This window comes from Astyanax mexicanus, chromosome 11 (genome assembly GCF_023375975.1).
Source record: "Astyanax mexicanus isolate ESR-SI-001 chromosome 11, AstMex3_surface, whole genome shotgun sequence".
Lineage (NCBI taxonomy): Eukaryota > Metazoa > Chordata > Actinopteri > Characiformes > Acestrorhamphidae > Astyanax > Astyanax mexicanus.
Genome location: NC_064418.1, coordinates 41,531,017 through 41,558,485, shown reverse-complemented (window position 1 = coordinate 41,558,485; position 27,469 = coordinate 41,531,017). Strand labels below are relative to the sequence as shown.

Here is a 27,469-nt window from a genome sequence, read left to right as displayed (position 1 = left end):
GCGTCTTATTTTCTGGTGTGCTTATGTATGAAAATAATTCCAGTAAATAAACCTTTATTGATAGTGTGCCTTATAATACGGTGTACCTAATAGTATTTTTAGTAATATCGCTGTTATCAACCATCAACACCATCACTTTCTTATCAATTTTATAGTCTAAAGGAACATTTTTTTTGTATTGTACCTTTGTAAACATATCCCAATAAATGGACTAATAGAAATGGTCCTGAAACACTTGCACAATAATCACAATAATCAATGAAACACAATAATTACATTTTATTCCATTGCAATTCAAAGTATAAAGTTACCATGTCAGTGATTTGAGGTATACAAAAATGTTGCATTTTTTACATTTCTCAATTGAAAGCCATACATGCAGCAATGTGCAATTTTATATATAAAGTTTTAGGTTGTAGGCCTATAATGAGATTTTATATAGTTAAAAACAGCATACATAGCAATGGAAAAGCTCTAGGCTGACATGAAAACTTACTATACTGTTAAAAAATACTGTATGCTATTAAAATAAATGCAAATAAACATCAATCCAGTGGTCAGAATGTGCTGTTTTTGAATAAAATACTGATGTGGTGGAACAAACTACCTTCCACTACCACATCAGGAGAATCTCTCACTATCTTTAATAAACTCCTGAAGACTGAGCTCTTCAAAGAGCACTTACTCTCCTAACACCTCTAACTAACTACCTTCTACTACCAGATCAGAAGAATCTCTCACTATCTTTAATAAACTCCTGAAGACAGAGCTCTTCAAAGAGCACTTACTCTCCTAACACCTCTAACTAACTACCTTCCACTACCAGATCAGGAGAATCTCTCACTATCTTTAATAAACTCCTGAAGACTGAGCTCTTCAAAGAGCACCTACTCTCCTAACACCTCTAACTAACTACTTCTAACCTCATTTCCTTCTTCCCCTCCTTCACTCCTCTATCCCATTATTCCCCTTTGACCTCCTTTAGGTCCTGTCAAAAATGTATTTTTACCTTTAACTTCTATTATTTTTTGTACTTCACTTTTGTAAGTCGCTTTGAACAAAAGTGTCTGCTAATGTAATGTAATGTAGAGCAAAGATAGAAGAACACAGGTTTAGTTGCTGGCGTCTCTGTGAACTCCAGACACTGTATTTGTATTTATTCAGATTAGATTTTTAATTAGATTAACTAGATATTAGATAGAAACTGGACATGTTGTTGTTTTTTCTTCCACCAGTAAAGCTTTGAAAGTGTTTTTGACAAATAAACTCTTACTGAAAGGATAAGCAGCTTTTTAATCAGTTGTTAGAGCCTGCACAGTACTGTATATTACATTTATATATTTTATTTTTGTTCTACATTACTGTAAAACAAACTGTACTCATTCTCTATAATTTCTAAAAAAAAATTTCCTCCTCTCCACTTTTTCCCTTTGTAACAGATGTGGAGACGAAGCTTCTTCCTAAGGAGCACGAGTGTGTGTGCGAGGGCCGCTCGTGTGTGAGTGGAGAGCGGTGTATGGGGCAGCAGTGTTTCTCATCTCTGACGTTGAGTGATGGGGTGCTGGTCTATCAGAAGGGCTGTTTCACCGTGTACGAGCAGGGCCGCATGACCTGCAAGACCCCGCCCTCACCTGACCAGATCGTGGAGTGCTGCCAGGCTCACCTGTGCAACATGAATCTCAGCGTGGCTCTTCCTGTGAGAGGTAATGAATACATACATCACTACACAGACATACATACACATGCAAATTGGAAACGTATTTGTATGTATAGCCCCTCTATGAATATGAGCTCACAGAGAGATAACTCACAGCATAAACCTGCTTTTACTCTCAGATTATGATCTAAAACATAATCTGACATGATTTAAAAGAATTAGAATTAGAAATTGATAGATGCTTCCAAAAGTGCAAAAGTCTGAGCGCCCAGGGTGAAATCGTATTTTACCCTGAATTGTTAAACTGATTATCAGTGAGCATAAACTTAGATGTGACCTATCTCTTTTTTTAATAGGGGTCCTATAAAATTAAATCTTCATTAAATCTTCCCAACTGTCTTTTGTAAACATGTGAAGGTTTTAATCCCACACTTTGTGCTTTGTGAAGTTTTTTTGACGTTTTCTTCAAGTCCTCAAATCAGATCTCTAATATTCCTGTTAACTAACATTTCTTAATTGCATTAGGAATAGATATTTATTATACCAGCATCTACGTTACCATATTTTTCTCACTATAAGGCGCATTAAAATCCTTACATTTTCACCAAAGTCGTCAGTGCACCTTATAACCTGGTGTGCCTTACGTAGGAATTTTACAAGTCAGGTTGTAAGGAGCAGTAAAGTCACTCTGCTAAAGTACAGTGATATACAGGAGTTTCAGTTTAGTTCTCCAGCACTGAGGCTGGAGCAGTATTAGCATTAGCCGCTAACCTCGCTATGTGATAGCTCTTTGGCCGCCCAGAGGTGAGTATTATCTGACTGTAGCCTGATTCTAACCCCGGCTAGCACTGCTGGAGCAGCATTAGCAGTATCGTTAGCGGTTAGCCTCTAATGCTAATGCTTCAGCTTTAGTGGAAATCTGGAAATCTAAGCTTACTGTAAATAAACGGAAGCACTTAACTCACCCAAATAAACTGTTTTCAGGAGAGAAATCTGTATAGATTAATATCCAGTGCTCATCTAAAATTTGACACTTTTTTTGCTAAGAATTACAGTTTTGTTTACTTAACTTGCCCTAGCTTTACAGGGGTTACACCTCAGTGGTGAGACCTGGAAAGCATTGCGACACCCGTGTTCCTTACTAGAGTCGCATAAAATGCGCCTTATAATCCAGTGTGTCTTATAGTGCAAAAATACGTTTGTCTTCTCAGAGAGCTACTCAGCTGCTTAGAGGAGCCAGATTGATATGAAGTGAATTAGTATTGACTACACTGACAGCATTAACATTTCGTTCCTAAAACGTTTAAATTGTCAAAATCAATCGCCTATATATATATGCTTGTTGACTTTATTTTAAATTATTGCTTAATGGCAGAAATAGAAATAGAATAATAGACATAGTCTAGTTACAAATTATGAGTTGAATATATCTTTTGAGGAGCTGTAATTTATATTTAATTTAAACTGTGCTGCACATTATAGAGTTTCAGCATTGCCATCACCATGTTCACATCACAGGATGTGTAAAATAACATCAAGCAAAGTAATCAATTACTTTTGTAATTGTACTGTTTGATACAAAAGGAAAATTCACTATGTGCTCATATTTTGAGACATATCTATCAGAGGACGTTTATATACAGTATATGGCAAATATTATTTATTTAAACTTTAGAATACACTATATGACTTATTAAAGAAAATAACAGCAGTTCTTAAGTAAATTGTTGCAAAGTTTTGAGTGGTGGCTTGCACACACGCCATACGCCCTCACTGCTGTCCTCACACTTTTAAAAAAAATTTTTTCATCAACACTCTGCTTCACCTTGCAGACACACACACACACACACATGCTGATCTTTTTATTAGCCACACTCTGACCACAGATAATGCCAGCGAAGCCTGCAGCCCTTTTGTCAGTGTGTGAAGGCTTGGCGTCCTCACAGTGTAGCAGGAGTTGTGCAGCAGGTGCTGCGAGTGTGTCTGCATGAAGCCTGTATAAAGCCAAGCCATGAATGCCCTTCACCTCTCCTTTCAGTCCTCCGACACTCTGTTGTTGTCTATAAACCCCATTGTGGAGTGATATCCCAGAATTCCTCTCTTCTCCAATCACAGGCGTCTGCTGGGTCAGTTCGGCCGCCGCTGGGAAGTGTATCTCAGTACGCTCGGCCCAGCAGGGCATGAAATTGTCTGCCAATATCTCTCGCTGTCCCTTCGATTGCCGTCTTTTCAGACCGGCGCGGTTCGGCTGTACCAGCCACACAAAGAAAAGAGGAAGGAGTCCCGTGGAGAAAGGAAACACACGGACGCCCGCGTCTCTGTTCCGTCACGCTCCCCTTCCTCTGCTGTCCCACCGGACAGACGACCATGCAGCAGAACCTTCAGGGAACGGCGCAGAGGGCGGATCAGGACGCCCACCTGCTGTCTTTAACCATGACTCTGGAGTTTTGCTGAGAAAGTTTTATATAGTGCTTTACACACACTGTTCAAAACTTTGGAATATTAATAATTTATTATATAATTCAGAATGTTCACAAGTACAAGATGTACAAAAAATGATCTTGGTTGAGGAGTTTATTCTAGTGCAAGAACATAGCATGCTCAGAAAACCCTAACTTATACATATGATCTATATATGATCAAAAATACACATACACTCACTAAGATTATTAATGTATTGTTGTTGCACAAGGTCAAGACACTGTATTATAAGAAAACTGCACCAGCTGTTAAACATGGTGGTGGTAGCAGCATCATCTATTCGTTTTTGAGTTGGTAATCAAGTCAAGTGAATGGAATAATTAAGAAAAAAGTAACAAACATGCATACAGCTCTTGAAAAAAAAAAAAAACAAGAGACCACTTAAAAATAATGAGTTTCTTTGATTTTACCAAATTGAAATCTCTGGAATATAATCACAAGGAAGCCATCTAACCAAACTGAACTGATTACATTTTTGCACCAAGCACAAAGATTACATTTTGCACCATAGTTATCCAAAAGCAGTGTGTAAGACTGGTGGAGGAGAACATGCCAAGCTGTGATTAAAAACCAGGGATATTCCACCAAATATTGATTTCTGAACCCTTAAAACTTTATGAATATGAACTTGTTTTTTTGCATTATTTGAGGTCTGAAAGCTCTGCATCTTTTTTGTTATTTCAGCCATTTCTCATTACCTCATTCAAATAAATGCTCTAAATGACAATATTTTTATGTGGAATTTGGGAGAAAATTTCACATAACACTGTTCATTTTACTCAAACTTCTACCTATACATAGCAAAATCAGAGAAACCCAGGGCTCTTAATTTTTTCAAAAGCTGTATATATATATATATATATATACATATATATATATATATATATATATATATATATGTATATATATATATATATATATATATAGAACACGAAATGACCATTTGAGCATCTGTAGATAAACTGTCAAAAACACTATCAGAAGGAAGCTTGACAGAATAAAGATCAAATTAACCTGAATGTCATGGGAGGACCTTATCCCGGGAAGAAAGGGATGAACAGGAGAGTTACAAATTGCACACAAATCCATCCATTTTTCATCAGATCTATCAAATGGCTTCAGGCTAAGAAGCATCCAATTCAGGCTTTTCCTGATATTTTGAATAAAATGCCACAAGCTGAATAAATGGAATTCTTGTCCTGCACCAATTACAAGCTCCAAATTTGAGACTCCTAAACCAAACTATAATTATGAGAGCCTCACCGTACATATCGACCCATACCTATGATGATAGTGTAGACTCCAGACTTCATACCTAATCAGCATATATACTGTAAGGCTGAACACTCAAATACTGAATATATAGAGTGAAGCTGAGAACCATTCAATAAAACACACCTCATTCGACAAACCGAAGACTGTTTTCATTATCATATATATGGATATTCTCTTTATGAAATGTAACTCATTTTATATAGATTATTTTTTTCCGAGTTGAAATCTAGTAGAATAGTTTTGCAGAAGCAGCTATAAACAGAGCTTATAATCATCATCGCTTCCTGTCTCTCCCTCTATTCACCCAGTAAATGTCACGTCCCACTACATGATTACACTTTAACATTCCTGTGAGCAAAATTCCAGCTGCCAGACAAAATATGCGTCATGCAAACCTTTTGTTTTCAAAGGCGCAGAGATATATTCTGTTTTGCAAAATGACCATGAAAGCTGATTTTCTCAGAGGACCTGGGGGGAAAAGAGAGATTTTACACTGGCTTTCAAGTCTATGTGAGACTTTCCTAACAAGCTGCCGTCTTTGATGGTGAGCTTTTGTGATCTCTTCAGAAAAGCAAAGGGTGTTTTTTTTTTTTTTTTTGCAGTTTTTTTCGTCTTCTGTTTCAGCTTTTTGACCTTCGAGACTGAGATGATCTGTGTCACACTTGTTAGAATGAGGAGCGGGGGGGAGAGGGGATTTATCAGATCTGTTTGGACATGAAAAAAGTGGCTTCTTGTCCTAACCCTTCATTCTCCTGATGGAGGGATGAAAAGGGATTATGTGAGAGGAATTACGCTGTCTGAATCTGTAGGCTTGTGCTGATCTGTCTGTCTGTCCTCTTGTCTGTCTGTCTGTTTCTTGTTTCTGTGTACACACGTGTATATATAAATGAGTATATGATTAAACACGCAGTGAGCTTGCCGTGGGGGGACCTCTGGATTGGTTCCCTGCATGCTGTTTGGAAATTGAGTGTGAGTGAGTAGATAATGGCGCCTTTTGTCTGGAGCACAGCCCTCACTCCTGCAGTCTCACGTGGGAATGTGTGGGTGGTTCTGCTGTGTGGAGCTGCTGCTTGTGTGATGTTCTTAAGGCCCACCCAGAGCCCTTACTCAGCCAACCCGTTTAACCCACACGGAGCCCACGCCGTGCCTACCCTCGGCCCACGTTATGCCTAACTTTAGTCCTCAAAGCTAAGTCTGTCCATTCGCAGGCGGTCTTGGCACTGCCCCCAGGCTGTTATTTTTGGTCATGCAGGCTCCTGTCAACTTAAATAAGGAGAGACTCATAAAATTTTATCTGAAAACTAATCTATAGTTAAAAAATAGGATTAAAATCTGGGAAATAATTAATTTAGTTTCCAAATATTACACATACCTTCTCTCCTTCAATTCGCTGTTCTATTGAAGTACAATCATTAAATCTATCTCAGCCAAGTCCAATGCCCACATTTAACACATCATAAGTCCTTCTCAGGAAAGTCTTCTCTCTTGCAGCCCACTCTCTGTAAAGTCTTGGCCCCTCATTGAGCCTTGGCTCAGTCATCCTTTAACCCACATTCAGCCAATCCAGAGCCCTCGCTCATCTAAGTATTTGCCCACATTCATCCCACCTCGAGTCCTCACTGAGCCAGTCCTTAGCCCACATTCTGCCACACTAGAGCCCCAGCTCAGCCATCATTTAGCCCACACTGAGCCTGTCCTCAGCCTTTGGTCAGCCAAGTTCTTGACCACATTCAGCCCACCCTAATGTCTTGCTCAGTAAAGTCTTGGCCCACGTTAGGCAGATCCAGAGCCCTTAGGGCACTTACACAGGCTATGCCATAGACAACACATTGACTTGACACATAAGTATAAACCAGCCAGAAGTCTTTCAGTGGGAATTCAGCCCACTTTATTAAATTAAAGACTAAATTAAGTCTTAAGGCCAATTTATACTTCTGCATCAAACCTATGCCGTAGTCTTGGGCACAATTCCATTTCAGCCCTTGGCCCTACCACTTACCCCTACCAGTTATTTTCGAGTGTTTCCCCTTCCCCTTAGAACAAAGTTACAAGTGGAAGGGGTGAAATCCTCCCCTAAGAATTGGGACAACCCTTCAAGCACCCGATACGTCATCAAGAGCGCTAAAGTTCAGTATTCTAGCTAGCTGCTGGTTAACTAGGTAATTTTAGGGCTTTGGTGTATGTCTTCTGGAAGTAGGGAAGTGGTGTAAAAATGAATTAGCTTTAATTAGCTTTTATTTGATTTTATTTTTCCGTTCCGACTTAAATGCTGCAGCTTCTGCCGTCTGTTGCACCATTTAAGGTGGAACGGGAAAGTTAGCTAGCTACTTAGTGATCTATTTTATGCTTGTTATAAAAAATTCAAACATAAACCATTGAAACTACATATCAAACTCTGGTAAAATAGTGCTAAGCGTCTCTTTGTGTTGCCATCCTACCAGTGGTTCTCATACCCCTTCGTTTGAAGTGCGCCTCTAATCCGTCCCCCTACCCTTCCAGCCTATCAGGAAATAGAACCCCCCTACCAGAATGGGATTGGGCCTTTGTCTACATTCAGCCCACCCTAACCCTATGATCAGGAAAACTTTTAGCCCATATTGGACCCTCTTTGTTTCCTTAGTCTTTGCTCACATTTAGTCCACAGGCCCACAGGCCCAAGACAACACTTCAGCCTAGTGAAGCCCTCATTCAAAAATGTCTTGCCCTATATTCAGCCATGCTTTAGCCCACAGTGAGCCTATCCTGAGCCCTCACTGAGATGAGTCTCGGCCGACGTTCTGTATACCCTGAGCCCATGTTCAGCCAGCTCCGAGCCCTCGCTCTGCCAAGTCTTAGCCCACATTCAGCCCACCCAGGATCTCTGCTCAGGAAAGTCTTAGCCTACATTCAGCATACATACTGAGCACATGTTCAACAGAGGCTTGGCCCACATTCAGACCACCTTAAGCCCTTACTCAACTATTCCCTAGTCCTTGCTTAGCCAGACATTAGCCCATGTTCAGCATAGCTTTTAGGCCCAATCCCATTTCACCCATTGGCCCTACCACTTACACCTACCCCTTGTTTTTGAGTGTAACCCTTCCCCTTGGAACGGAGTTACAAGGAAAAGGGGTCAAATTCTCCTCCCCTTAGAATTGGGACAATCCTTTAAGCAGTCAGTAACCTGCTGCTGCTGGTTAACGAGACTTTAGAGCATCATATGTCTTCATAAAGGGGGCAGGTGGTGCAAAAATTAATTATTATTGTCCATTCCTTAAGTTGTCTGTGTTTTTTCTTCCCCATTCTGCCTTAAATGCTGTAGCTTCTGCTGTCTGTTGCACCATTTAAGGTGGAACGGTAAAGTTAGCTTGCTAGCTACTGAGACAAACTATTAGCGACCTTTTTTTTGCTTGTTAAAACATTAAAACCACACATTAAACTATGATAATATAGTGCTAATCACCACTTTTAACAAGGAAAATACTCACATTTGTGGGTTTCTTTCCAGTGATTCTCATACCCCTCAGTTTGAAGTGTGCCTCTGTAAATTCTCCGTTTGAAGAGCTAAGAAGCCCTATCCCTGCACACGCAAAACAGAGGGCTAGGGGTAAGAGGTAGGGCAAAAGGGTGAAATGGGATTGGGCCTCTATGCTTAACCAACATTGAGGATTCATTTCTTTTACAACCATATCACCATATCACCAGCCCTCACTAGACTTCATCTCTCAGGGAGCTTTTAGACATCTCTAAAAAAAACCCTTACTGAGATTTTATTCACCCCTACTGTGCCTTCATTCTGCCCACCATTAGCCCCATTAGCCCACTGCCTGCTGGTGGACCTCCTCTGGCCGGCAGTATGCTCTCCTGCTGTGCAGGGTCCTCTGAGCTAGATGAGGATATGAGTTTGTTTGAGTTCATGTGCATGCATTACTGTGTGCTGCTGCTGTCTGTGTGGTCCAAGCAGGGTTTGGCTTCAGGGATACGGAGTGTGGGCTTCAGCATACCTAATTATCATCGCCTCTCCCCGTAAAGCCCACAGTTTTAACTGCAGCTCTTTGTGAACCTGTGTGTGTGTGTGTATGTGTGTGTGTGTGTGTGTGTGTTTGTCTTAGTGCACGTAACCTCAGGCAGCAGAGCACACCTGGGTAGACAGAGCGGAAAAATATTGTTTGTTTGCTAAAAAACAAAAACAAAGAGAAAACACAAAATAGTCATCCATATTTGATGATGGATATGTTGAATTATTAGTTACGTTCTTTCATTATATCGCAATATACAATAATATTAATAATAAAAAAGACAGTGTAGAAGACTATTATGAATAGACTTGTAAATACAAAATGCAATTGTACTTATTAATTTTTTTTTCTTTCTTTCTTTCTTTCTTTCTTTCTTTTTTCTCTCACAGTGGTGGAGGGTCCTAACTACAGCGTCACAACACTGGCCATCGTGATTGTGGCTCCGGTAATCGTCCTTATTTTCCTTTCCACTGCCGCCATCTTGGTGTTCCGACGGATCCACCACAACCAGATGGAAAGGTTGACGGCTCGAGATGCTGAGTACGGCACCATCGACGGGCTCATCGCCTCCAACGTTGGGGAAAGCACACTTGCTGTGAGTCTTGAACACGTTTTATGTATATTGAATATATATAATGTGTCAATGTGCACTGTGGGCCTGTTAATTGCTGCTGGCTGTTGTGGTTTCTGTTTTTTTTTTTGCTTTGACTGGAAAGAAGGAGCTTTTGAGGAACTAATGCATGAATTACCATAATATATCTTGCATCATCATCCAGCCTGCAATCAATTTTTTTTTACTTTCTTCTTCCAAAATGTGTTAAAAAGTAATTTTTTATACAACTTTTCTTTACAACTATGAAGTATTTATTTTTTAATATTTATAACAGTTACTGCATTTTATTTGTAGAGGTTTCTGTGTGCTGAATTTGTTTTATTTTATTTTTCCATTCCACCTTAAATGCTGTAGCCCCTGCTGGCTGTTACACCATTTAAGGTGGAACGGGAAAGTTAGCTAGCTAGCTAGTTACTGCATTTTGTTTGTAGAGGTTTCTGAGAGTTTTGCAGGCCGATTTTGTAGGAGGACTATAAAACTTTCATTGGCTCTTTTTCTTTTCGTGAAGTTTGTGAGTGGATTGGCAATGCCTGAGGTTAAATTGCGAACTAGCTGAATCTTTCTCTCTCTCTCTTTCCCTTCCTTGAATATTTGAACCCCCACTAAGACGTCTCCCTGTGTTCCTCGCTGAATGCGGCTCTTTCTAATGATAGACTCCTGGGCTCTCTGTGTTTATTTGTTGAGGCTAATGCAAGCCCCCCACCCAGCCCCCGCACTTCCAAAACCTCCCGCAAATCCCTGCTCCCTCGTTCATTAATCCCCCTCAGGCGAGCGGGCCGGGCCGTTTAGCGGACTCCCTCAGCGCTCTCCCGCGGCATTGTGGTTCGTGTTTGCCGAGTTGCTGATATTGGATCTTTTTCAAGCCGTTTTCAAAGAGCTCTGTGGAGTGCTCGGCAACTGGGGCCAAAATATGCGACGACCGAGTGTTTGCCTGAGTATAATTAAAAAGTTCTTTCCAATACTGGGGGAGAGTGAGCGAGCAAGAGCGAGAAAAAGTGAGAGAGAGAGAGAGAGAGAGGGAGCTGGAGATGTTATTAAGAACAGTCGAGGCAGCTGAAGAGGCTCTCTGAGGAACGCATGTGCAGCACTACTTGGTTACTCTGGGTGTGTCGTCGGCTCTAAACATGTTTTATGGAGAAAAAAAATTAATTGACAGCACACACACAGAGCTACAGAGCTTCCAGAGCCATCATCCATCTTGAGCTGACTGCTATTTAAAGCTGCTGCTGCTATTTGCATTTGCGCCCTCATGCTCACATTCCTCTGCTCTGCAAATTGCATCTCTAAATTGTGTTCATGAGGCAAACATGTGTTTGTGTGTGGTTTCTTTCTCTTTTTTCTCTTTTTTTTTTGGCTCCACCCTCCTCCCACACTTTTTTTCCTCAGTTTTTTATAGTTATAGTGTGGAGTGTGTGTGTGTGTGTAGAAGATGCCAGTTGAACATTTCTGTGGTTGCTGGATGTCTCCATCTGCCGGTTGGTCAGAGTACTGCAGAACACAGCTGAGACGGTGTGAATAGACTGAGGTTAATACGAGTCTGGTATGAGGATTAGGATAGGGATGGGCACGAGTAAATCTTCTTTATAAGTGTGGAAAAGCAGATTTAGGCTCTACTTTTTTTTTTTTTTTTATGAATGATGTTTTTTTTTATATATTTCAGATTTCTTTCATTTTAATTTGAACAGACACTTTTCTAAGTTACGGTTTCTTCCTCCCAGTGTTGTGAAGCTCCTCTGTAGAATTTGTTAAGAAATCCTCACACACCCAAAAACGCCAACACATCGCTCTCATCCATTGCAATACTTTTTAACCACTTAAAGGAGAGCTTCAGTGTAAAAATGACTGTGTGTAATAAAACATGATAAAAAGTATTTACTAATGTTGAGTAGCACACCTCTGCTCTCCCACAGCTTCCTGAGATACAGTCACAGTATCACTTTTTACACCATTATCTAGACTCAAAGTAGCTCTACACCTCATTGCTAGAATCCGGAGACGCCTGACATTTAAATCGAGGTATTAATAACTGTAAAAGTGCACAAGAAGCTTATTAAGAACCACTGTTTACATCCTATACCGCTAGCTTCAGCTCCGGGAGCCGCCATCACTGTACTGATAGTAACATAGATATGTATATATGCATGTTGTCGCTGTCCTATGAAAAACACTTATCTCCATTTTTGATGATTTTTAGTTTGCTACATAATTTGAACAAACAGTTGAATTTAAACTGTCCTTTACACTGTGCCAAAATTGCTTGATGAACGGACCATTAGAAATTCTTCAAAATGACCTGAAATTAACTCTTTTTACATTGACTTCCATTGAAAGTTTACAAGGTTTTTTCTCTCTCCTGTAAAGTTGCTGTTTTGGAGACAAGTGTTTTGATTGGACAGCGACGATATACTCCACATAGCTTGCCTCCTGGCGCTGGCTGCTACGGGGTCTATGTATATATGTCATATGTCATTATAACTATAATAACTATGATAGTAATGAAGTTGTGAAAGATTTGGGCCTTTGCAATTTTTTTTACGAACGTGTAGATAATAAAGTGTTATATTCCACAATATTTCACATTTTTGTACTCTTTTTCCTCAAATAAAGAACAGCACATGCATAATTTAAAACTCTCCTCTGACAGCACTACATTAGCACTACATTACAAAACACACCAGCCAAACTGCAATCGACTCAATTACCACAGTCCCTCAACAGTGGCTTCAACTGGTTTGGATGGATTCCCTTGACCCAGAGCCATTTAAATGTGAAATCTGATTCATGATTAATAAGCCCAGTTTAGAGGTGTTTCTAACCACAAATATCTGTCATATTTTATTACAGTGGTATGAAAAAGTTTGGGCATTCCTAATAGTTTTGTAAAGAAGAATGGTCTAAAACACCTTCAACCAAAAGCCAGACTGTCATTGTAAGATATAGGAAGCGATTAGGGGTGTTATTACTGCAAAAGGAGGATCTAGCTACTAAAAATAGATGTAATGTTTTCTGTTGTGGTGCCCAAATTCATGCACCTGCCCATTTTTGTAATTTTGTTTAAATAATTATTGCAGACTTTCTGTAAATCCTATAAACTTAATTTCACTACTCAAATATAACTGTATTTATCTGCTATATGATACGTTTAACTGGAATTGCTGATCCGAACAACCAATAATTTATAAAGAAAAATCATGAAAATTATTTTAAATTATCAGGGGTGCCTAACCTTTTTTATACTACTGTAAAATAATTAAAAAAAAAAAACACAGACATACAGCCCAAGACTCCAATGAACTAGTGTGCAGCGCTTCAGTTCATCCACCAGAGGGCCTACTGTTGTTATGTGTTCTGTGTTTTAGAAGCACAGTCTCTCAAGCTCTTTTATTCTCTTTTTTTTATTTTTCCTGAGTGTTTTATCAAAGTTGCTTTCATGCATGCGTTTTATTTAGGTCTTAATACTGGTAATGTGATGGAAGGTTAAGTGTGAACAAGTCCAGTGTTGAGTGGTGCTTTTCCACAGCGTGTGCCTACAATTCTCGGCTTGCTTTTTGGTACCTGGTACCCGTTTTTTTTTCTTCCCCCCATTACCACGGCTGCCCACTGAAATGTAGCTGGCAATGGTTCCTGCTGCCAGGTACTGAATTTGGCAAATGGAAAAGAAAAAAAGCTGCTGAGTAGAATAAAGTGGAGTAGTGTAGAAACCATGCATTTGAAAAGCGCGCAAAACTCATAATTAGAGCTGTGATCTGGCAAGAAACCAGTCATACAGTATCCTGTATCCAGATACAGTAGTTAAAAATCAATATATTGTAATATATTGCAACAATGTAAACAAGGCAATAGTTCAGTTAGTGTCACAGTATTAAAACACACCATCATATGTATTAAATCTGAATAAAAGGAAAGTTTTAGTCCAATTAGAACAGTGGCATTAGTGCTGGACAATATGGCCAACTTTTATAATATAAATGTATGATAAAAATTAGAACCACTTTAGTTTCTGAATTAGTTTCTCTGATTTTGCTATTTATAGGTAAATGTTTGAGTAAAATGAACATTGTTGATTTATTATATAAACAACGGACATTGCTCTAAATGAATGCTCTAAAATAAAAAAAAATAATAATTTAGAGCATTTATTATATTTATTAGCTTTTAAAAGTTCAGAAATCAATTTTTGGTGGAATAACCCTGTTTTTTAATCACAGTTTTCATGCATCTTGGCATCATGTTCTCCTCCACCAGTCTTACATACTGCTTTTGGATAACTTTATGCCTTTACTCCTGGTGCAAAAATCAAGCAGTTCAGTTTGATTTGATGGCTTGTGATCATCCATCTTCCTCTTAATTATATTCCAGAGGTTTTCAATTTGGTAAAATCAAAGATACTCATCATTTTTTCAGAAGTGGTCTCCTTTTTTGTGCTGATAGAGCTGGGTACTATTTAAATACACTTTTTTAAAATAAATTTAAGGTACTGATAATATTCTCAATATTCTTATTTAAGCATATCGTCGATATAATGAGAACATTTATCATGATGCGAAAAAATATTAATATATTGCCCAGCTTTAAGTGGAATACTGTGTTTTTTTTAATGATACAATATTGCAAAACATGATATTTCAATATTTCAGTATATTGATCATTTTTTTTATACAGTAACCCTGCATGTGACCCAGCACATAACTATTAGTTATTAGTATCACTTATTAACTTTATCATGAATTATTGATAATTAATAATCCCTCCTCTTTCTCTCCCTCCCTCCCTCTCTTTTTCTCTCTCTCCCACCAGGATCTGTTGGATCACTCCTGCACGTCTGGCAGTGGATCAGGACTGCCTTTCCTGGTGCAGCGGACAGTCGCCAGACAGATCACTCTGAATGAGTGTGTGGGTGTGTATCTAATCTGTCCCCTTGCCTTAAATGTCCCCCCACTCACACGCCCGTGTGTGTGTGTGTTTTTTATGGGAGAGCCTGTTTATTGAGCATGTGCACATCTGTTGTTTTGGCTCTTGAGAGATTCTCTCCATGCGGTTGGAGCTTCGGTTTCTCGCATCCTTCATAACATTTAGACACATTTAAGCAGTAAAGCGTTTAAATGTTCTCAGTTTGAGTGAGTGTGAGTGAGCGGGAGGTGAGAGAGTGAGAAAGTGTGTGCGCGTGCGTGTGCGTGCGTGTGCGTGCGTGCGCGCGTGTGTGCGTGTGTGTGTGTGTGTGCGTGCGTGTGCGTGCGTGTGCGTGCGTGTGTGTGCGTGTAAGTGTCTCAGTAGTGATCATTTATATGTATCTAATCCAGCTTGTCTACTTGATCCTCAGAGGCAGTAAATATCAAAGCACTTGTTGAAGTTAGTTGAGCAGCTGTCTTGTCTGAAGTTTAATCTGGAACAGATATACCTGTCTGCCTAACGCCTCTATCATACTTAATTTAAGAGATCAAGGCCTGTCAGAAGAAATCAAGAATTAAAACAGCCTAAAATGTGCTTAAATCACCTCTGAATTGATTAATTTCATGCCACATTATGTTCCTCTGCTAATAATAATTTCTCATTAGCTGGTCCTCTGATTAGGGTCACTTCTGTCTAACTGCATCTTTGTTCTGCACTGTAAGAAAATCAGAAAGAAAGACTCTCTCTGACTTTTTAAATCAGATTTTTGAAAGACATAACTGTGACTAAACTTTATGCATAATATGTACAGCTCTGGAAAAAAAATAAGAGATCACTTCATTTTCTGAATCAGTTTCTCTGATTTTGCTTTTTAAAGGTTTATGTTTGAGTAAAATCAACATTGTTGTTTTATTCTGTAAACTACAGACAACATTTCTCCCAAATTCCAAATAAAAATATATAATGAGAAATGGCTGAAACGACAAAAAAGATGCAGAGCTTTCAGACCTCAAATAATACAAAGGATACAAGGTCATATTCATAAAGTTTAAGATGTCAGAAATCAATATTTGGTGGAATAACCCTGGTTTTTAATCACAGTTTTCATGCATCTTGGCATCATGTTCTCCTCCACCAGTCTTACACACTGCTTTTGGATAACTTTATGCCTTTACTCCTGGTGCACAAATTCAAGCAGTTCAGCTTGGTTTGATGGCTTGTGTCATCCATCTTCCTCTTGATTATATTCCAGAGGTTTTCAATTTGGGCAATTTTCTGTAATTGCAGCATGGCTATATTTTATGGAATTAGATGCACAATATTTACTATATATATATATATATATATATAGTAATTAGAAAAATGTATGTTTGGTGTTCCAGCATTTATCTCTCTCTCTCTCTATATATATATATATATATATATATATATATAGAGAGAGAGAGAGAGACAGAGAGAGAGAGAGAGAGAGAGAGAGAGAGAGAGAGAGAGAGAGTACTGAGAGAGTTGCTGGGCAACTAAAGAGCTCCTGTACTAAAGACTGGTGGTAATGTCTCACAATTGTGTAAGTCAGTGAGTGACTGAGTTTGATGAGCTGGAATGAAATGATGCGCAAAAACAGTGAAAAAGCATGGCAGCATGCTCAGCAGCAGCAGCAGTAGATTTAAATGGCATAATAAAATGTACCCTATAAAATACTTACCAGTCCCAAATACTATTTAAAAACATGAGAAATAAAGTACAGTAAATAAACTAAATCTGATTTTAAGTTCCAGATGTTTTACAAGGCCCTTTCTGTCCTGTCAGTGTTCCAGTTTTGTTGCATGTTTTCAGGGATCACCCACATTCCAGGAATAGCAACAGATAGAAACTGCACAATAGCGGCCTAAGGCCAGCACTGAGTAATAAAATCAGGAAACTCTGTAAACTGATGTGTATTATCAGTTAGTGTTGAGAGATATATTGGTTATATCACACACTATAGCTACACAATATATTGTTTCAGCATCATCATTATCATTATAGTTGCTGCAATGTGGACATGTCAAGTAAATCATACACATCTTGCTACACAATCTCAAAAAAAGCAGAGGTACACTCTTCATAATTGTACCCTCAAAGGTATAATATTGGGCTTTACAGGGTCAGATTTGTGCCCTCTGAAGTACAAAGTCATTCCTAACAGTAATAAGTACAAATTTGTACTATTTAACCAGACAAAAGGTACATTCAGTATTCTGTATTACTGCACTAATAAACAACATATATTTTAATTGCACATTTTTTTTATTTGAAAGCCAGACAATTTGGATAATCAAGTTCTTGACACATATTCACTTGATGATAATATTTATAATCTTTATAATTTTACTGGCACAAAAAACATGGGTACAAAAAAGGACTCTCACTGAAAGGTACTTTTTTATACCCCAATATAAGGTACAGCCCCAGCGACAAACTTTGTACTTATTTAAGTACAAATCTGTACTTATTTTCCTTAGTGTGCGCTTGCTTGACACCAAAACTTTAAATATTGATTGCTTTCATTTTCCATGACACATCTGCCCAATATAATTAATTTTACACAAATTTTGGATTCACAGAGTGCATTATTAATATTACAACATGTTTAATCATTAACTTCTTAAGAAATCTAGTGATAATTCATGTATTTTATAATATCACTATCAATTTGTATCGGAGACCACACAATTTTGCAGTGTCAGGGTTTTTCTAATACTGTTTAGTCCTACTGCATGAGTGTATATGAGTGTATAATAATGATGACCGCATCTCCAAATGAGTTATGCGTTTGATATTTCCAAAATGTCCAAAATATCTCAGGGAAGGGGTTCACTCTGGGAGCTCTGCTCTCTTCATTTTTTCCAGAGCTGTATGTATTAGCTGCATAAGCATTATTCTTGCTGTCTTTGAGGCTGCAGTATTAAAACACATGCCTTCCTGAGTTGGACTTCCTGTCCTGATTCCTGTTTTGAGCTTCGTATGTGTGTGTGTGTGTGTGTGTGTTTTCTCAGGGAAAGGGCGCTATGGCGAGGTGTGGAGAGGTCAGTGGCAGGGTGAGAACGTGGCTGTAAAAATCTTCTCTTCCCGTGATGAAAAGTCTTGGTTCCGGGAGACAGAAATCTACAACACAGTGCTGCTGAGACACGAGAACATCCTAGGTTTGTGTGACTGTTTAATTGTGTATTTTACCATGTAAAAATTTTGGAATCTGTGTTTATAAAATAAAAAATGAATAAAACTATTATCTTCTTTTATATACAGGGATTTAAATGATAATTCTGATACTGTAACATTAACATTTTTTAAGGTGATATAGTGATTTCTGTTCTCTCATTCCGTGTTCTCTCACAGTGATGAGCTAATAGTTTAAAATCACTATTTAAAAAAAGCTGTATCACATTGACAGTTAAGTTACAGATAATGTTTTTTTTTCTCTTTGTTTGAGAAATATTGTTATGTGAAATATTAAAAAAAATCAAAGTAAATAATCTTTAGATTTGTTTAAATCAAATGTTTCCTCTTTATCTCAGTCTAATTCTCACCTCCCCTCTCATTCTCTCTTCCTCCAGGCTTTATCGCATCAGACATGACGTCTCGTAACTCCAGCACACAGTTGTGGTTAATCACACACTACCATGAGATGGGCTCCCTCTACGATTACCTCCAGCTGAGCACACTGGACGCCCCGTCCTGCCTACGGATGGCGCTGTCCATCGCCAGCGGCCTGGCCCACCTGCACGTGGAGATCTTTGGCACGCAGGGCAAACCGGCCATCGCCCATCGAGACCTTAAGAGCAAGAACATCCTGGTCAATAAGAACGGCCAGTGCTGCATCGCTGACCTCGGTAAGAACAGCCCTGAGGGCCTGGACACTTAATTTTGTGCTGTAATTAGCACTTTCTGAACAACTGAGACGGAGAGTGTTCCACTTCAATAGACGTTAACAAAGCTCACTATAAAAACGTAAAGACTTGCTTTTAGTACCTTAAAATTGTTTATTCATATTAGAGTTTAATTGTCACAGTGTCATTATTTGGTATTGTTTGACTTGCAATAAAAAAGGGAATTAGTAATATGTTTGTATGCCCAATTTATTATAGAAACTACAATAGAAATACATCTATTTTCTGGTCTATTTTCATATATAAGGCACAGCATATTATAGGGCACAATTTAAATGACATTAGTATAGAACAGGGGTGTTGCCATGTTTCCCTTCTAATTCAGCAGGTCTGGCCGCTGAGGGCGCCTAAGTTAAAAAAAAAAAAAAAAAAAAAAAAAAAAAAAAAACTGTAATTCTTAAAAAATGTTAAGAAAATTTTCTTTCAAAGTCAAACAATCACTGCATGTTAATCCACACAGATTTCTCTCCTGAAAACTGTTTATATGTAGGAGTAAAGTACTTCTGTTTATTCACAGTAAGCTTAGAATTCCATAATTTTGCCCAAGGGTGTACACTAGCTGCAGTTAGCAGTGCTAGCCAGCTGCGGTTAGCAGCGCTAGCCAGCCGCAGTTAGCAGTGCTAGCCAGCCGTGGTTAGCGCTAGTAAATGCTAATAAATGATAGCGTTAGACTGAGAAACCCTTTCAGCTAGCAGTTTGTCCCATGTAACTTGTTTTACACGATAAACACACAGAATACACTCCAATATACTTACCTTTGAACGGCAAAAGAGATAGCACCTCGGTTAGCAGCTAATGCTGCTGCACTTTAACTTTACTGAAACTCTTGTATAACGCTGCACTTCAGCGGAGTGTCTTTACTGCTCCTTACCACCTGATTGGTAGAATTTATATATATATATAAAGTCATTTTTGGGAAAATGGAAGCATTCTTTAGTGTGCCATAGTCCATGAATATTAGTAATTAACATAAGTACATTTTTCTTTTTTAGTAGAAAAAAAGAAGTACAATTTAATAAGAAATAGACCAGTGGCAGTGCTCTCACCTCCCTTGGAATACAATACAATACAATACATTAACAATAAATAGATGTTAAAATTCTCCTATAAATTTGGCTACTAAAGTTTTTCTTACCACGTAGATAAGAAAGATCACACAGTTTTTAACACACAGCCTGGATCATGTTGTCAGTTGCTTCTGGGTCAGTTTATGACTTCTAATAGGGAAAGTGTTTTCTTCCCCTCTTCTTTGATCAGCAGCGGTGTTTGCCATGCTGACGAGTAATTCAGCTAATATTACCCAGCAGTCTACCTCTTTACCCCTACGGAGAGAGAACGAGAATGAGAGAGAGGGAGAGAGAGGGAGAAAGAGAGAGAGAGAGACACTCAGAATGATGTTCTGTTCTAAAACCCGTGCAGTAATATGTTGTGCTCCTTTTCTCGCTCTCCAGAACATTAGGCGTTCATTAAACTTCGGTATTTCAGCGCAGCCTCAGTCGGAAAGCTTAATGAAAAATCCATCAAGTCCTCAGTGTGCCACGAATACCAGGAAATTCAGATACTATGATGTCAGAAATGGGATAAAGGAGTTTCTTTTTTCTTTTTTATTTTTTTTTTTGTTTTTTAAGTATTTGAAAGTGAACAAAACACATTTATGGAGAGAGAGAGAGATGGTAGAATATTTTGGGTTGTGCGGGTCACATTGATACCATTACCGAAGATGTTGTTTTTGCGGTCGTTCTGTTTTCTTGCTTTTTGAATTATTTATTATTATGATTTATTTTTATATGCTGTTATAATTTGTTTATTGTATATTTTTTTATTTTTTATGCTTGTTTTCATTATATTGTAGTGTGTTGAGTGTTAAAGTGCATTACCGGTTTACCCTGTTCTTGTGCTTTGCAGTAGATTTGCAGTTGAATTATGTGTCCTCAAGAGGGCAATATAATTAGGAGTCATTTGGGGTGCTTTTTTTCTTTTTTGTTTTAATGGTTTATAAATGCTCTAGCAATTTGTTTACTCTATGCCAGTGAGCAGAATCACTCATCTTGACTACTAGTACTATTATAATTAAAATTATTAATGTTATCATTTCATTTAGACCAATACAATATCAAAATAGAGCATGCATTTTATAATAAAGAAATAATTATAGGAACTCTAATCCAGATCTTGCATGACTAACAGATTTTTTTTCTTTTTCTTCCACAGGTCTGGCTGTCATGCATTACCAGGATACGAATGAGCTGGACGTGGGCAACAACCCTAAAGTGGGCACCAAGCGCTACATGGCTCCGGAGGTGCTGGACGACTCCATTCAGGTGGACTGCTTTGAGTCTTATAAAAGAGTGGACATCTGGGCCTTTGGCCTAGTGCTGTGGGAGATCGCCAGACGGACGGTCAGCAACGGTCAGTCGCTTTTTACCTTCTGTAGCCTCAGATCCATTCAAACCGTTATAAATAATCATCGCAGCTACGTAGAAATGCACGAGCTTTGGCATCGGAAAGGGAAAAGATGTTTTGAGAACATTTTGAGCTTTCTTGAGCTCATAGAAGCAGTGATTTACTGTCTGGAATGCAGACGTTATCTACTGGTGAATTATAACTCTCCTGTGTCCTTATCAGACATCGCACTATGATCTGTATTTTGGTGTTTTGCAGCATAATGATACCATTGATATCATTTTTGATAGAAACATACAGCTCTGGGAAAAAAGACCACTTAAAAAATTATGAGTTTCTTTGATTGTACCAAATTAAAAACCACTGGAACATATATAAAAGAGGAAGATGGATGATCACAAGCCATCAAACCCAACTGAACTGCTTAAATATTTGCACCAGGAGTAAAGGCAAAAAGTTATCCAAAAGCAGTGTGTAAGACTGGTGGAGGAGAACATGCCAAGATGCATGAAAACTGTGATTAAAAACCAGGGTTATTCCACCAAATATTGATTTCTGAACTCTTAAAACTTAATGAATATGAACTTTTTTCTTTGCATTATTTGAGGTCTGAAAGCTCTGCATTACTCCTTTTTTATATTTTTTTATTTCTCATTTTCTGCAAAAAAAAAATGCTCTGAATGACATTTGAAATTATTTGAAATTTGGAAAAAATGCTGTCCCTAGTTTATAGAATAAAACAACAATGTTCATTTTACTCAAACATATACCTATAAATAGCAAAATCAGAGAAACTGATTCAGAAACTGAAGTAGTCTCTTAATTTTTCCAGAGATGTATGTTTTTTAAAAGGCATCAATTTTGCTTTTATTTTGCCGATTGTAGTCAGACTGCAGCAACTAGTAAAAATGTTTGAATAATTAATGCAAATACAATTCAAATATAATTAACTACAAGGAAAGAATGACTATAACTGCTTAAGCTAGTGTTGTGGGTTTTATGTCAGTTCAGTAAATGTGCGGTATGCTCATATTCAAGCTGTTTAATCAGAAATGTTGCTGGAGATTGATGATCATGCTGTATATCATTCTTGTATTTCATATCAGGATGTTATATCCAGTGTCAGTTGTGTCATCACTAGCTTTAGATGAGCGCAGTACAGTTTGCTATCTGAAATTGATGCTGATTTCTCTCCTGTCTAAATGGCTTTAGCCTTCTATTTATAGGGTCTGCTGGCAGTAGAGGGTGACCCAGGGCACTTTGACTGTATCTTTCCACTGCAGAAGCCAACCTGTTACACATTAGACACATTAGCGAATTACAGCCGTGCTAATTACCCTAGGCTTTGTTTGTTTGTGGCATTCAGAGAGTGAATGCTGTTAATTGGAGTCAAACCTTTTTACCGTGTCTCGCTTTTTCATGCTTTTATTTACAGTATTTATGTGGCATTTGTTTGACTGTGCAGGTATTGTAGAAGACTACAAGCCTCCCTTCCATGACGTAGTGCCTAGTGACCCCAGCTTTGAGGACATGAAGAAGGTGGTGTGTATAGACCAACAAAGACCAAACATCCCCAACAGATGGTTCTCAGATTCTGTGAGTACAGGTTTAAATACAGCATTTTTATTTTTATTCTTAAGCATTTAAAACTAAGCATAATTTTGATATAGTAGTCTTTCAAAAAATAGAATGTAATTGAATTTTTTTTTCCAGTAATTCAGTTCAAAATGTAAAACTCTTATATTATATAGATGTATTACACACAAAGTGATCTATTTAAAGCCTTTTTTCTTTTATTGTTGGTGATTGTATGGCTTACAGCCAATGAAAACCCAAAAATCAATGTCTCAGAAAATTTGAATATTATATAAGACCAATTGATAATTTTGGCCATATGGGCAGAGTGCCAAGTCCTGCTGGAAAATGAAATCCGCATCTCCATGTGCTGTAAGATTTTACAGGAAAACACTGCACTGACTTTAGACTTCATAGAACACAGTGGATCAACACCAGCAGATGACATGTCTCTCCAAACCATCACTGGTTGGTGGAAACTTCACACTAGACCTCAAGCAGTTTGGACTGTGCGTCTCTCCACTCTTCCTCCAGACTCTGCTCCCTTCATTTACAAATGAAATACAAAATTTATGTTGTGATAAATAGTGGTTAACCAATGATGGATTACATCAAGTCCAAAGAAAAAAAAATCTTACAGCACTTCTTGCTTCCCTCTGCTGACAACTTTTATGGAGATGCGGATTTCATTTTACAGCAGGACTTGGCACACTGCCCACACTGCAGAAAGTACCAATTGGTCTCATATAATATTCTAATTTTCTACGACACTGATTTTTGGGTTTTCATTGGCTGTAAGCCATAATCTTCAACAATAAAATAAATAAACTCTTAAAATAGGTCACTCTGTGTGTAATACATCTATATAGTATATGAGTTTCACATTTTGAACTGAGTTACTGAAATCAAGTAACTTTTCAATGTGATTCTGTGATGTGCACTTACATAGTGGTCAGCTCACCCCTCCCTCAACAGAAGAGTCGACTCCAAACAGCCACACAGTCATGTAATCACAGTCACGTGTATCTGCACAGATCCATTCAGAGATCAAACAGTTCAATACAGCAGGCTGCATTAGGTTGCCCCACAACTACAATAGATAAAATCAGTTGTTATACGCGTCGATTGAGAGTACATTGCATTATACATTGCAGTGGTGAACATCCCACGCCCACACACATACGCACGTGCGCATGCACACACACAAACCCACGCATATGGAAAAAAACACTGCTTAATGATAGAACTAATCAGTGAACAGTACCATGCAATTTATGCTTATTAACTCGATAATAGCTGAACTTATGCCATGTTGGACAAAAGCCTAAACAGATGGCAGGAGAAATGAACCCTTTTAGAGTACAGTACAACTTTTATATGCAATTTAGGTGTTAAATAGGTTATTATAGAAATTTTTTATTTCTTAATCAGTGTTCCTATTCTTTAAATACTGTTATACAGCAATATATACAGCTCTGGAAAAAGTTTATTTAATTTTACCAAATTGAAACCCTCTGGAATATAATCAGTAGGAAGATGGATGATCACAAGCCATCAAACCAAGCTGAACTGCTTGAATGTTTGCACCAGGAGTAAAGGCATAAAGTTATCCAAAAGCAGTGTGTAAGACTGGTGGAGGAGAACATGATTTCAAGATGCATGAAAACTGTGATTAAAAACCAGGGTTATTCCACCAAATATTGATTTTTGAACTCTTAAAACTTTCTGAATATGAACTTGTTTTCTTTGCATTATTTGAGGTCTGAAAGCTCTGCATCTTTTTTTTATTTCAGCCATTTCTCATTTTCTGCAAATAAATTACAATATTTGAAATACAAGAAATGTTGTCTGTAGTTTATAGAATAAAACAACAATATTCATTTTACTCAGATATATTCCTATAAATAGCAAAATCAGAGAAACTGATTCAGAAACTGAAATGAATATTATATATATTAATATGTTTTACCGTTTATATAATCGGTTACAGAATAATTGAATTAATCTTCTTTAGAAGATAGATCTTCTTTTTCTGTAGATAGCATTAACATATTTGAATGTGTAATTCTGACTTTTCTCTGCATAGATGTCAAGGAATGTTTTTTGCAAATGTAGCAAAAAGATGTGCTCATCATAATCTATCAAATATATCACATTAATAAAATATTACTTCTTTGCTACAGAAATGTGTTGAGAGCTCTAAAGCTTAAAATCCACACTTTCCAATGAACACTCCGTGTGGAAAACCAAGGCCTTTCAAAATTACACCACTTATATATGTCAGCTCTGCCGTAACTCTGAACTACTGAAGCTTTAATTGTGAGGTTTTATGCGTTATTTGTTGGCTTAAAGGCCTGAATCAGAGCAGCAGATTACTACTCTCACTAATAATTATTTAACCTTTAACCTTTAATAACCTAAAATTATTTAATGACTCTCTGTTCACTTTTTTGGCGTCTGATTTGTTTTTTCTCTTTTTTCCCTTTATTTCCTCAGACTTTAACATCCATCGCCAAACTCATGAAGGAGTGTTGGTATCAGAACCCGTCTGCGCGGTTAACGGCCTTACGCATCAAAAAGACTCTGACAAAAATCGACAATTCTTTGGACAAGATAAAAGCGGACATCTGAACTGCTTCTGTACGGAAGATCCTCAAAGGCCTTTACCATGTCTAGCGGACAGCTCGTCTGGAGAACCAGGATGGAGGAAAAAAGGGACCGCTTGGGCACTGTGCTCTCCCAGAGACACAATGTATTTATTTTAAACACGCAGTGGGACATGTTTTGGCATCCAAAGATGGCACAGTGGGCATTTAAAAAAATATATACTATGGAAAAAAGACTACGGAAAGTCCTCGAAATGTGGCTTATCTGAAGACCTAGCTTTCACACCTAGTCACGTTCTTCAAAAAAGAACAGTAGCAGAGGAGCTTGGAGAAGGTGGCTTTATAGAGCTATGGTTTACTTCTAATGCAGCTTTGATTTTTAGACCTGTCTGGAGAAAGTGTCTTTCATTTAGCAATATCGACCGTGCTTCTTTTTGGTTTATTGCACTGGCAGTCTTTTAGCATTCCTTACTTGCACTGTTACAGAAAAAGATAAAAGACAATGACAATTTGCCAAAAAAAATGGTTCTTTTGTATTCAACTACCATCATATCCTTATCCATAATCAATCAGAGAGACAAAGAATAGCTAGATTTACTTCGGCTGCCTTTTTTTTTGTTGTATGTTTTTGCACTGGCGTTTACAGTATAATTGGACAAAGTGTCTGCATTCATTCATTCATGTCACTCTGTAATTTATTTAACTCAGTTTTTGAGCGGTATGATGGCCACTGTGTCGCTGTTCTGCCTGAGATGTTTAACTTGTCACAGATTTTTTTGTATCATTGAGCATTTAGCCTTTTTTTCTTTTGTTTGTTTCATAAGCTTTATTGAATACAGATGCTAAAAGAGTAAATAAAAAAAATACTAGAAGTTCCTTAACTCTTAAAAAAAAAAAAAAAAAAAATCTAAGCAATGCCTGTACGCTGTGTGTGTTTGAACCTACGCAACACAAGCAGCAGCAAAGCAATTGCGCTAATGGGCTATTTTAATATGGACTTATTTATACTATTTTAATATTTAATAATTCATGTATTAATGGTCTATACGACAAAACACAGAATTTATGATATGTCACACCATTGATTCCACTGACAATCTTTCCCATACGTTATTACTTCTATTATGAAAATGAAATTGCACTTAAAAGAACAGGAAAAAAAAAACTTCAGGTTTGTACACAAAAAACAGACTCCTCATTTATCTGCTTCCTTTTGTAAGAATTATGGCTAATTACAGATCAGAAAGCTGAAACACAGACCCTTTCAGTCTCTCGTTCTTTTCCTTTGGCTCAGTAATTATCTGTCATTTGGCATAATGACGCTTTTATTCCCAGCAAATAACATAATACAGCCAAATATGCCAAGCATGTCATTTTCTTTTCGCATTCATTTATTTGCACTTTGAAATTAAGCAACACAAAGAAACCCCAGTTTAATGAACTGAATAACCTTTAAAAGGGATTAAACATCAGATGAGAGTGGATACTCGATTGCACATTGTATCCATTGTATTATCCAAGGCTATACATTTTTATACTGTTTGTTTTGTAACCAGTTAGACATAGTTTTTTTTTTTATCTGCAGTCCTCAAACTGGATCCTTTTAGTGGATTTAAATTGAATAAAAACACCTGTTTTAGTAAACTGACATGCCAGACAGGAACTGGTATCCTGTGTCACTAAAGCTTAAACAAGCTTAAACCATGTTTAAGGTATAGTTACGGTGAGCTGTGCAGTAGAAGTACTAGAAATAAAGTTGCTTTTATAATCTTTAGAGAATTTAAAGCAATAAAACAGGAGAAACAGAAGTAAAGTGAGGAAATAGTGCCTCTAGACGAGCTGAGCAAGGATTAATTAATATCAATTGATAGCACTGATAAATACAACTAGCTGAAATGCTATTTCAGCTGCACCCAGCCTCGTAAGGTTAACTGGATATTATACAGATATTATCTTATTACAGCACAATTATTTACACCTGTAAACACTTCTGAAACTAGGCTTTAAAACCCACAGACTTTATTCTGTTTCAGCTGAAGCACCAA

The 27,469-nt window shown here is 37.7% G+C and overlaps 1 protein-coding gene across 3 annotated transcripts in view; it reads left to right on the top strand.

Annotated features, from left to right (window-relative positions):
* The window catches only part of LOC103030586 (activin receptor type-1), a 65,393-nt gene extending 38,712 nt beyond the window's left edge, over window positions 1–26,681 (top strand). For all 3 annotated transcript variants that reach the window (XM_022680142.2, XM_022680143.2, XM_022680144.2), the window contains exons 5-12: window positions 1,440–1,703; window positions 9,801–10,006; window positions 14,822–14,921; window positions 17,950–18,096; window positions 18,508–18,783; window positions 21,052–21,249; window positions 22,709–22,839; window positions 25,315–26,681. In XM_022680142.2, the coding sequence (XP_022535863.2) occupies window positions 1,440–1,703; window positions 9,801–10,006; window positions 14,822–14,921; window positions 17,950–18,096; window positions 18,508–18,783; window positions 21,052–21,249; window positions 22,709–22,839; window positions 25,315–25,449 (1,457 nt within the window). In that variant the 3' untranslated portion in view covers window positions 25,450–26,681. The remainder of the gene's footprint in view (window positions 1–1,439; window positions 1,704–9,800; window positions 10,007–14,821; window positions 14,922–17,949; window positions 18,097–18,507; window positions 18,784–21,051; window positions 21,250–22,708; window positions 22,840–25,314) is intronic.
* The last annotated feature ends 788 nt before the right edge of the window (window positions 26,682–27,469 follow it).